General features: G+C 33.8%; 1 protein-coding gene across 1 annotated transcript in view; it reads right to left on the reverse strand.

The window, feature by feature from the left end:
* LOC109047815 (receptor-type tyrosine-protein phosphatase mu-like) overlaps positions 1-12500 on the reverse strand; it is a 230700-nt gene that overhangs the window by 107876 nt on the left and 110324 nt on the right. The window contains exons 10-11 of the mRNA XM_042752238.1: positions 6938-7168; positions 5292-5518 (exon numbers count right to left, since the gene is read on the reverse strand). Of these exons, the coding sequence (XP_042608172.1) occupies positions 5292-5518; positions 6938-7168 (458 nt within the window). The remainder of the gene's footprint in view (positions 1-5291; positions 5519-6937; positions 7169-12500) is intronic.

Raw genomic sequence — 12500 nt, forward strand, 5'->3', positions numbered from 1 at the left:
ACTTGATTGGGCTTCAAAAACACACTTAAACAAAGTTATACATTAAATTCCAATAAAAAAAGATTTGAGTTCATTTTTAAGTCTAGCCACGAAGTCAAAATAAAACATTAACTAAAACAAAGAAACATTTTATCCATGTATTTGCATATCATGAGACTATTAACAGACATCAGAGAAGCGGGAACATAAGAATGTTTCATGAAATGATTTAAAGATAAACTTAAAATCCCAGGTGGGCTTGAAGTAAATATTTAATGTCTAAAGCATTGGGCTGACAAGAAGGTTTGTGAATCTCTGATGTAAAGAAATCAAGTGTTAGTCTTGAGCTTCAGAACGCAGTAACACAAGATTCAGAGCAATTACAATCAGAGCGGCTCGTGCAGGAATAAAGAGGAAGCGTTTCTGTGTATGATCTGTTATCATGATGGAGGAGCCTCACTTTTGTTCTCTTTCATTCTCTTCTGCTCGAGCGAGACGCCCCGCGCTTCTAATATAACTTAATGAAAAGTAGCTGAGGGGCTTGATTTGAATAAATCATTCAGCTGCTAATGGGCGCGCGGCTAATGCCACTCTATTCCCCGTCCAATTTCAGGCCACAAAGGGAGCGGCGATGGGACTCATCAGCTGTGAAATACCAAGTGGCTCTTTGCTATTAGTCTAAGACAGGTAGATGGATCGACACCTGCGCTGATCCGCACAGGAAAACGACCCCGGAATATCAAATCCCAGGGAATATTCCTGAGAAAAAACAATGCACAAACAATTCAGCAAGAAGGAACTGTGTGGCACGAATGCACAGGAAAATACTGCACTTCTTAACCATCCATTTCAAGCCAAAGCTGGAAAAGTGTTTGTTTAGTTAGTATTTTGGCTAATTTGATGAAGATTTCAGCTACTAATAGGTGTTTCAAACACTCAGCTAGCATTGATCAGGAAGACAGACAGCTCGGTCAAAGCAGGGGTCTCCACACAATGCAAAAAATGCTTTTCTTACTTTGATTTTTTGTCTTGTTTCCAGCCAAGTTATCTAAAAATTCTTAAATCGAGAAGGATTTTCTAGACAAGTAAATTCAGAAAATAACAAGTCAAAATAAGTGAGTTTTTCCCCTCCAGCAAAATAATTTCAAACAGAAAACAAGATTATTTTGCTTGTTTCAAAAAATCTACGAAAAGCCTTTTTTGCAGTGAACTGGGGTGCAGGGAAAAGTTTAGAGAAAAACAGGGTTAAGAAAAAAACAAAAAATAAAAAAATACAGTCAATAAATAAATATATTAAAATAAATAAAAATAAAATAAACTATAAAAAACTATAGATATTATATTTAATAAAAATAAAATAAACTATAGATATTATATTTAAGAAAAAGGAAAGAAAAGGATGTGACATGGGTATTAAAATAAATAAATACAGTAATAATAAAAAGTACATTAAAATAATTTGATAAAAATTCTAATAAAATAAACAAGTAGGCAATAAAAATTATATTAAAATAAATAAATAAATACCTAACAATACAGTAAAATTAAAAAAAACTACTGTAACTTCTACTTTTTTATAATTTTTTTATAAACTAAATATTTATAAATTGGTATAATATATAAAGTATACCAATTTAAATTAGTCTAAATTGGGTTTTTGTCCATGAAATTACAGAACTGTCTAACATCAGGGTTATCATAGTTAACTAAAACTAAAAACATAAAAAAATGAATTTAAATAAAATAATAAAAAATAATAATAAAAATAAATAAAAATGACCAAAACACATAATAAAATGACAAAAACATTAATACAATTTTAAATGAAAATGGAAAATCTAAAAATAAAAACTAATTTAAAATGTAACATTTTTATTTCAAATAATTGCTAAGACATTATATAGATATATTAAAAACAAATAAATAAAGAAATATATTTTTTAAAAAACATATCAAATTGTGAAGGAAAACCTTCAATAAAATTTTAAATGAAAATGAAAACTCTAAAATAAAAATAAAAACTATAATAGCACCACAATGATGCTAAAAATCACTGACTGACATGAGGATGATCATAACTGGGGTCCATGTCCCATAAATGACTGAAAACCCCTGGGTTTAAATCAGTTCTCCAAAATCCAGCAGATTTCCCCTCAACTGATGCAGAACCTGACACGAGACACGAGTCAAATGCAAACACACATGTGTGCCATTCTTGAAGACAATGGAGACCCGACCCCGGATCAGCACATTTATCATGATCACATCATTACTGTGTTTCAGAGCAAAGCACTTAACCCAGAATGCACTGGGGCGACTCGCTGTCAGTGCAATTACTGCACAAACCCAAGCTCATCCGTGTGACGGAAAACACACCTGCATCGCTTCAACCCTGCAGAAACCAAACGCCACGGAGGAGCAACCGTAATGAGGCAGAACGCTTTTGTTTGGTCCCTTTCCCTTTGTGAACGGCACCGATCGCAGCCCTGACACTTCCTTGAAGCAGAGCGCGATGACAGAATGTAATTTCAGAACGTGAACCTGACAGCTTAATTGGTCGCATTTCCACAAATGAAGTTCTGCAACAATGAGTCTTTTGAGTGGCGCTTTGTTCCGAGTTTCCAGCCGCAGAATGAGTCACACGCATCAGAAATCATCACAAAACTCAGCACACAATGGAACAGCCAAAATATACTGTGCTTCAATAATAGACGGACTGAGACGGCGCTCGCAACACATTTCCCTTCACAACGCAATGCACTTTGAGTCTCTGAAGGCCTTGCATTATACAGATGCAAGTTTAGACACTTGCTCACCAATGGGTGCCGTCAGAATGAGAGTCCAAACAGCTGATAAAAACATCACAATAATCCACAAGTAATCCACAGCACTCCAGTCCATCAGTTAACATCTGGAGAAGACAAAAGATGAAACAAAATCCAGCATTAAGATGTTTTTAACTCAAATACATAGAGTCTATACTCCATAATAACACTTCCTCCAGTGAAAAAGTGCATCTCTCCTGTCATCACTCGCATCAAAATCAGACACATATTTGTTTAGAGCTTTTTAAACGCTGCTTGATCTGTGCAGATTTTCTCTCCTGATTCACCACCATGAACACTTTTCACTGGAGGAAGTGTTATTATGGATTATAGACTCTATGTATTTGAGTTAAAAAAAACATCTTAATGCTGGATGTGTTTCCATCTTTTGTCTTCTCCAGATGTTCACTGATGGACTGGAGTGCTGTGGATTACTGTGTGGATTATTGTGATGTTTTTATCAGCTGTTTGGACTCTCATTCTGACGGCACCCATTCACTGCAGAGCATCCATTGCTGAGACACTGATGCAGTGCTACATTTCTACAAACCTGATGAAGAAACAAACTCAGCTACATCTCCTATGCCCTGAAGGTGAGCACTATTTCTTTACTAACACACAGACTAGAGCTTTAGCGCTGGCAACCCATTTCACTTCCATAATACAATGTACTTCCTGTTTATTCATCAAGCTGTTTCAAATTTAAGCGCAAGTTACTCAGTTTAGATGATTATGTAGATATAGAATAACAGCACAATCAGAGCAGGAATCTGAATCAGTGGTTTTTCCCGTAAAGGAAGCAGGTTTTCTCCTGCTGCGTGAGCTTGCTGTGCGTCCAGCGCTGCGGTATGTGCTTCTGTTTGTTATTCCAGTGCCACAAATCCCAGAGCCTTTTACTGCCACCGAAACAATGAGAATCCCCTCTGGAGGAACAGCTCAGCGCTCGCTCTTCCACACATCAGACGAGGCTTTATACTAGCTCACATGAACACTGTCTCAGATACTGCTCCATTTGGAGAATAAGTCATCATCCAGGAAGAGTTAAGCGCTATAAGAAGTGCTTATAAAGAGTGCACATCCAGCTGACAATAAAAAATATATTCTGAGAACATTTTGCTAACGTTCCCATTAAAGGTATGGTTCATCCAAAAATTACAATATTGTCATCATTTACTCACACTCATGTCTGAGTTTCTTTATTATGTTGAACACAAAAGAAGATGTTTCAAAGAATTTTAAAGAACCGAACAGATGTTTGTCCTCATTGATAGCAGGAAGAGAAATACTATAGAAGCCAATGGGGACCGTCGACTGTTTGACTACCAGCATTCTTCCAAATATCTTTTATGTTCAACATACGAAAGAAAAAAAAACAATATGACAAAAAACTAACTCTTTAATTAACAAAATCTTAAAATTAAAAAATGTTATTTCTGATTGTTCAAAATGCCTTTTTTTTTTTAATGTTTTAGAAATGTTTTTTTCTTGGTTATATGAACATTAAAGGAACATTCCATCATTTTGCAAACACTACAGGAACGTTACTTTTGAATATTCTCTGAACATTCCGAAACAAGTAGCAACATTTAAAAAAAAAAAAAAAAATGTTACAGAGAACATTCAAAAGTAACGTTCCCATAGCGACCGCATGGAATGGAATGTTCCTTTAATGCTCCCTTTCACAAGAAAAACCACTTCTAAAACCTTTTAAAAACTAGAGGTTTTAAACATCCAGAAATGTGTCCCTGCAGCACAGAAGCAGTCATCAGTAGCACAGGTATATTTGTTGAAATAGACAACAATACATTGTATGAGTCACAATTATACATTTCTCTTTTATGACAAAAATAATTAGGATATTAAGTAAAGATCATGATCCATGAAGATATTTTGGGTAAATGTCCTACTGTAAATATATCAAAAACTTAATTTTTGATTAGTAATATGCATTACTAAGAACTTAATTTGAACAACTTTAAAGATGATTTTCTCAAATATTTAGATTTTTTTGTTGCATCCCTCAGATTCCAGATTTTCAAAGTTGTATCTCAGACAAATATTGTCCTCCCAAAAAAAAACACACAAAAATAGAGATAATATATACACATCTCACACAATACACACACATCTCATTTTCAAAAAAATCGACCCTTCTGACTGATTTAGTGCTTCATGGAAATGTTCTTAGAGCATATTTGTGTCAGCTGGGTGTGAGATCACTGCTGTCTTTTTCTCTGCGTCTCATCTGTTTCCCGCAGGAGGCTGTAATTGTTGCAGTGGCTCTTTTTTAATGGAATCTCTCGGCACTGCTGACCTGAGCGGCGTTTAACTCCATCAGAAAGCGCCGCTGCTAACAGATCGTGTTAACATGCTCGTTCCTTCAGATCTAAAGGTTATTAGTTTAGATTTATTAGTCAATTAAGAGCGTGCAGAATGAAATACGGCGGCGTTCGGCGGAAGATGAATGCTGAAGGAATCAGGACTCACTTCATACTGTTTGATTATGCCGTACGTCTGGAGCGGTTCTCTCCATCGGAGCGCGATCTTCTCCTCGTACGTGTTTCCTTGGATGGACTCCTGCGGAACGGCGCCGGGAACTGAAACACGAGAAAACAAGACATGAACAAAAGAGCGAGACACAGAACTGATCAGAGTCTGCTGATCAAACCCGTATTGATTTGAAGAGACTCTGATGTGTTTTAAATCAATATTTTCTTGTATTCAATATGTAATGCTAAAATGAACGGCCTCCAAGCATGAGAAGGATTATTCATCTATTCAGTCAAAGGAATATGGAAGCGACCCAAGGCCTGCTTGCTGTTCCTTGACCTCTGAGCATCTCTCCAGAGGTTCGAGCTTCAGCCTTGACAGCAGCATGTTGTGTTTTCAAATGTTCCCCATTAAGCATGCTGTATAAACGGACGCTATTGTCGAGGAGAAATAACACACTTAACACTGAAACTTGACATGAAGAAGAACCCAAGCCTTTCATGAATGCAAATGGAATTAAGTTCAACACTAATGACCTTATTCATGATGAAAAAAAAATTGTTTTCATGGGGTTTTATTAAAAACAAATTTAAAAGACCAAGAAAATGCAATATATTAAACTAGAATAATGTCTGAGGCCATAGCCAAATAAAAAAAAACGTATTTTATTATTTTAAAAAAATAATATATAATAATGTCAATTTTTATCATATGGATATTTTGCGTTTGCAAGAAAATTTAGATTATTTTTATATATAAATGTCAATGTTTATCATACAGACTCCTAATATTACATTAAATGTGTTAAGATTACATTTATGTCTGAGGTTGCAGCCAAATCATAAAAAAAATAAAATAAAAAAAAAATACATTTTTTTACTAAAAAGTTTTAGAAAACTCTTAATATAACATTAATATGAATATTTTGCTTTTGCAAAAAAAAAAAAAAAATCACAAATTTGAAATCATAAAACATACCAATGATGATGATGATATTATTTTTTTAATTAAATGTTTTGTCAATCATGTCTGAAGCTGCAGCAAATCATAAAACAAACACACACAACACACACCACACCACACAACACACACACAATATTATATATATATATATATATTTTTTTTTTTTTTTACCAAATGTTTTTATTTTTCAAGTTTTATCAAAAATATCAGTGTTTATCATATGGGCTCTTAATGTGTATATATGTTTTTGTTCTTAAGATTGTTTTTTTTAACGGGAATTTAAAAATGCAACAAAAAAATATGATAATACAGCTAAATCTATAAAATGCAGTTTTTTTACATAAATCATTTAATACAAAATGTCAATGTTTTATATGTTGTACTCATAATAAATAATAAAATTATAAGTCTGATGCGGCAGCCAAATCCTAAAAGCACCAATAAAATACCTTTTTCTTTTTTTCTAATAGAAGGTTTTCTGTGTAAATGACTCTGAATACAGCATTTGTGGACAAAGAGTTGAAATACTGTTAGGATGAACGCAGCAGCAGGCGGATGCTGACGAATACAGCATTAGGATGCATGTGATGACTGACCCACCTATTCCGATCACCTCATCCCTAGCTCCTACTCCCCCCTTTGACTCCCTCGCGGTTGCGCAGCAGCAGGCGGATGCTGACGTTGCAGTACGCCGACAGTCTGCTGATGCGCGTCCCCCGACGCTACCCCAAGGGTATCGTAGCACGTCTCCTCACGCGTCTCCTCTTTACCGTTGGCTGTGTAGCGGTACTGCACCGTCAGATTGTAGCTGTAGCAGCGCGTCACGTTGTATCCGAACGGCTCCCAGCGCACCGTCAGCTGCTTGGATTTGATGTCGACAACCTGCAGCCGTCGAGGACCGTGCATGGGATCTGAAACACATGCACTGCACTTAATAAAAGCCTAGAAAACTTCAAATGCAAGAAAAACATCATTTTATCAGTTGCATTTTAAGTTTCTGTACAACACAAGAGAAACAGTTGCATTGTAAACACAAAAAACACATGATGCACTAAATTAACTGAAATAAAAATTATATATGCACTGCGCTTAATAAAAGCGTAAAAAACTTCAAACGCAAGAAAAACAACATTTTATCAGTTTCATTTTAAGTTTAATGTAATTCTAAATGTGATCTCCATTGTTTTGAACCAAAATTTTGTTATTACCAAAATTCTAAATTAAATAAAAAATAAAAATAAATATATTGACCACAATCATCTTTAAGGGCTGTGCATGTGATGTGTACAACACAAGAGAAAAATTTAATTAAATTAATCATATATTGACGTTCACTACTTTGATACTTTGAGGGCTGGGCATGAGATCTGAAGTACAATATTAAAATTAATGTATTTTATGATGTTATTTGTTATTATTTGTTATTTTCATTTTTCTTTTTTTTTTTGCTTTATTTAATAATGGGGGTTAATTGTTTATTTATTTATTTATTTTTAATTGTAGTGATTTTTTTTCTTTTTTTAATTTTTATCATTTAATATATATATATATATATATATATATATATATATATATATATATATATATATTTATAGATATATATATATACACAGTATATACATACTGTACATACAGTATATATATTTTAATTATACATATTTATTTTGATTTTGGAGTCAAATACGGCCAGTATATATTTTTGTGTAGTTCACTCAATTATGGATATTTTGAATATTGCATGTATTATATGTCTTTCGGTCTGTACATACAGTATCTCCTCCTGATGAAAGCTCTGCTCCTCTGTTCCCTCAGGAGCACCGGCTCCGTAACACAATCAATTTCCATTCTGGGTTCAATCTGAGCAGCATTTCAGAGCAATTCAGTGTTTCACACACATCGGCTGGCGATCCGAAGCCCCAGACAGGCAATCTGACGCTCCTGATGAGGAACAGGGAAGCTTAACCTGCTCCCTTCCCACAAAATTGTTTTTTACAGAGACCTGAGCAATCGAGACGGACCGATTACACACAAAACTATTCATAGCAGGGTTTCTGCAGACCTTTCTACACTGTAAAACATGATTTGACCAACATGTGTTTCTACATTACTTTAACTCATCAAAATAAGTTTTGTTAAGTTCAACTCCTCTTTTAAGCCAGTTTAATGCAATTTAAATTGAAATGACTTATGAGCCAAGTTGATTGTACTTAAATAAGGCAGCAAAGCATTTTTTACAGTGTAAGACTAAGGAAAGAGAAGTAAGGGAGCACAATATGATCTCTAAATATAATATATTATATTATATAATACAAGAATTGCCCAACTTCTTGAAGAAAGAATTAAGTTTGTTCTCTTACTAGAGATGACACTTGGCAAAAAAAAAATGGTTTATTGTCATGAAAAATGCACAAAAATGCTATTTTCAAACTTTATATGAAATATATTTTTTAAAAACATATTTTACCCTAAAACCTAATCATGTTGTGCTCCAAATTTGAAGTTGATATCACTAAATTCTGTTTGGGCTTAGTTTCAAATGTTCTTAATAGATGAAATTCATTTCAATTCCAGTGCAGTCATTTTTTGTGTGTTCACATACCATTCCGATAAATAAAAAAAATAAATAAAAAAAAGTTTTTTAAAAAAATTAAATAAAATTAAATTAAAATCTACATACAACTGTTTGGTCAAAAAAAGTCTGAAGAGCACCAAAGGGTTAAATTTAGATACATTTACTAAAAAGTCAAATATGTGCCAATGGGTTCAGAAAAATCTACTTAATTCATTGGAAAACACATTTTTATTCTATATATTTGTTCGTTTTAATTTCGCTAAATTTCTCAGAAAACAAGACTTTATATTTTTATTTTTCCATCTCTTGTAAATGTATCTTGATTTAAAGATGTTTATGCTGGCGAACAAGACAAAATACTGAGGAAGATGTTCATTTTCTGCGGTGCACGCAACATTTAATGCCATGACTTTACGCATTTAAGACTTTTTCTAATGCTTTAAACTGCTCAAGGGTGAATTAAGACTTTAAGACCCTTAGAGAAAGCCTGAAGCTGCGGACGTCAAACACAGAATCAACCGTGTGTTTGCTTCCCAAAGACCTGTTTTCTGACGTCACGAGAGAAGCACAGAGCAGAGCGCCGTCTGCGAGGGAAACCAAGCGAAGGCTGATCTTTATTCGCTGCGTGTGTGCGGCTGCAGATTAAAACACGGCTCTGGAAACACCTTTTAATCAGCGGCTTGTGAGAAACACTGGAGGTGAGAGCTGAGCAGACCCGAGACGGGACGCATTCATCACTCAAACGGGCTCAAATCAAGCTCTTTGTGGAGCTTCTCAATTACTTCTCACTCAAACACACGCTTAACGAGACAAAGACGGCGTTAAACGCGTCCGCACTAATGTACAGCATCCAGCCGCTCCTGTAAAAACAGCTCGTTAAAGATGAACTGCCATCCGTCGTTCTGAAGGAATTCATCTTTAACAAGCTTGAGATTATAGGCTTTACAATGTGAGATATCAGAGGAGTTTTGCACAAAGGCTTCCATTGAACGCAGCTTGAATCTCTGTAGCAATGAGATGCTTCGGACTATACGCTGACCATAATCCTATCAGATGCAGAACAAGGCCCAGAGCACTATGGGAAGGGTTTGAGGACTAATGGATATATAAGGGATGATGCTGGTTGATTCAGTCAGCTGGTCATTGTCAGAATAAATATGGATATGATATATTAACCTGAGTATAAATTAAGGGAGTAGTTATATGTATCCTTATTGTTTTTGATTGATCAAAAACAATATATATATATATATATATATATATTATATTATATATTATATATATAGATATATTATGGTATATATATATAATTGTTATAAATATATATTATATTTATATAATATATTAATGTACATTATATAAATATATTCTATAAATAAATATACAATTTATACCATCTGAAAAATAATATATATGAGTCCAGGGTTATTATGGTTAATAAAGAATAAACAAGAAAAAAATAACCTTCAATTAATAAAATATAATTTTTTTTTAATAATAATAATAAATAAAAATGCTTCTCATTTTCATTTAGTTTGAACTGATGCACTAAAAATAACTAATACTAAAACTGAAATAATGTATAAAAACTATACAGACATTTACAAACAAACATCAAAAAATAATTACTAAAACTTTAGCTAAAATTAAAATGAGAAAAAGAAAATATAAAAATGAAAACTAATTTAGAATTATTAATAAAAACTATAATGGTTATAAAATAAGTTTTAAAAAATTGTTAAATTCTAAATATTATAGATTATATATATATACATATAAAAAATTAATATTCTAATATATATATATATATATATATATATATAAAAAACATCATTTAATTTTTTTATCTATTTATTCATATAATATATTTAGATATTTACATTTTTTATTTGTAATGAATAAGTAGTTTCTATGGTTTAAAAGTTTTAATTTATAAAAAAAATCTTTACAAATAAATGTGAAATATAAATAATACAAATAATACATAAACATAGTGCACTCATTATTCAAAATGAGTCAAACTCCAGTTCTTCAGCGCCGACAGTCGAACGCTTTTAATTTCGACACACAATAAAACTGTTTCCTGTGGCGTCCGGCTCCTGTTCCTTTGCACTGCGAATATGAAGGAAAGCATTGGCGAGAACAATCTGAGCACTTCGGCGCTGCGCTATTGAGAAATATATCCGGCACAAAGAATAGCAAACTCTCTCAATGAAAGCTTGATATTCTGCAAAGAAGGAAACCCGGTGATTTTCCCTTTCAGGTTGAACTGAAGGAGTCATTGTGAAGCGGATGAGAAGAAGAACAGCGGTCTGTGATTGAGCGAAGTGCTGCCTTAACAGCGGAGGAGCAAAACCCTGCTGATCCTGAGAGAATAATGAGATCCCGAGCTTCTTACAGAACGACTGCGGAGAGAGAGAAACTGACCAGAGCCACGAGAACATCTGAGAAAATACTGGTTTACATGCACTGAAAGACTCTGATTAGATTAAATCAGATTAAAATATAATATTATAAACTACACAAGAAACATAAAGGTGTACCATGAATTTTAAATATTAGATTTTAATATCTGTGTCCCTGCAGCACAGAAGCAGTCATCAGTAGCACAGGTATATTTGTAGCAATAGACAACAATACATTGTATGAGTCACAATTATACATTTCTCTTTTATGACAAAAAACTCATTAGGATATTAAGATCATGTTCCATGAAGATATTTAGTAAATCTCCTACCGTAAATATATCAAAACTTAATTTTCGATTAGTAATATGCATTGCTAAGAACTTCATTTGAACAACTTTAAAGATGATTTTCTCAAAATTTAGATTTATTTGCTCGCTCAGATTCCAGATTTTCAAATAGTTGTATCTCAGACAAATATTGTCCTCCTAACAAACCACACATCAATGGAGAGATGATTTATTCAGCTTCAGATGATGCATACATCTCAATTTTGAAAAATTGACAAGTATGATTGGTTTTGTGCTCCAGGGTCACATATAAACATTTCTGTATCTGTTGTATGTGGTCTAATCTTCAGGTGGGTGAAGTATGAAGAGCCGAACTTCACAATTTACTAAATTTTTGATCAAATAAATGCAGCCTTGCTGAACAGAAGAGACTCCTTTAGAAACACTGGTATTTTACACACACACACACACACACACACACACACACACACACACACACACACGCACACATCAGTATTACTAGAGGTGACTGACTAAACCAGCAGCACTAATAAACTCTTGCCAGCTTATAAAAATCAAATCAGACTGTTTCTCTGAGGCATTCTAGTGAAAATACTGCGACTGAAAGTTTCTAATCACATGTGTGAGCTAAGGCTCGATATAAATAAGGGTCTAATCCCCCCAACAACAGCACAACAAGCATCACCACAAAACAAAGAATATCAAAAACCTCCGTACATCTGCTGCACAACACACGCCTGTTTTACACACACTTCATCTCACTTTACTCTCCGCATCTCTGCAGAATCTCACAGAGGAAGGACGAGGATTCATAAAGCTGTGTGTTATTATATACTTTAGCTTTAACTTTGTTTACAATCATGCATTATTGCTTAAACGGTTCTTCACAGATGAAGTCACTTCACTGTAAGGGTGTGTGTGGGTGTGTGTGTGTGTGTGTGTGTGTGTGTGTGTG

This window comes from Cyprinus carpio, chromosome B24, assembly GCF_018340385.1.
Source record: "Cyprinus carpio isolate SPL01 chromosome B24, ASM1834038v1, whole genome shotgun sequence".
Taxonomy (NCBI): domain Eukaryota; kingdom Metazoa; phylum Chordata; class Actinopteri; order Cypriniformes; family Cyprinidae; genus Cyprinus; species Cyprinus carpio.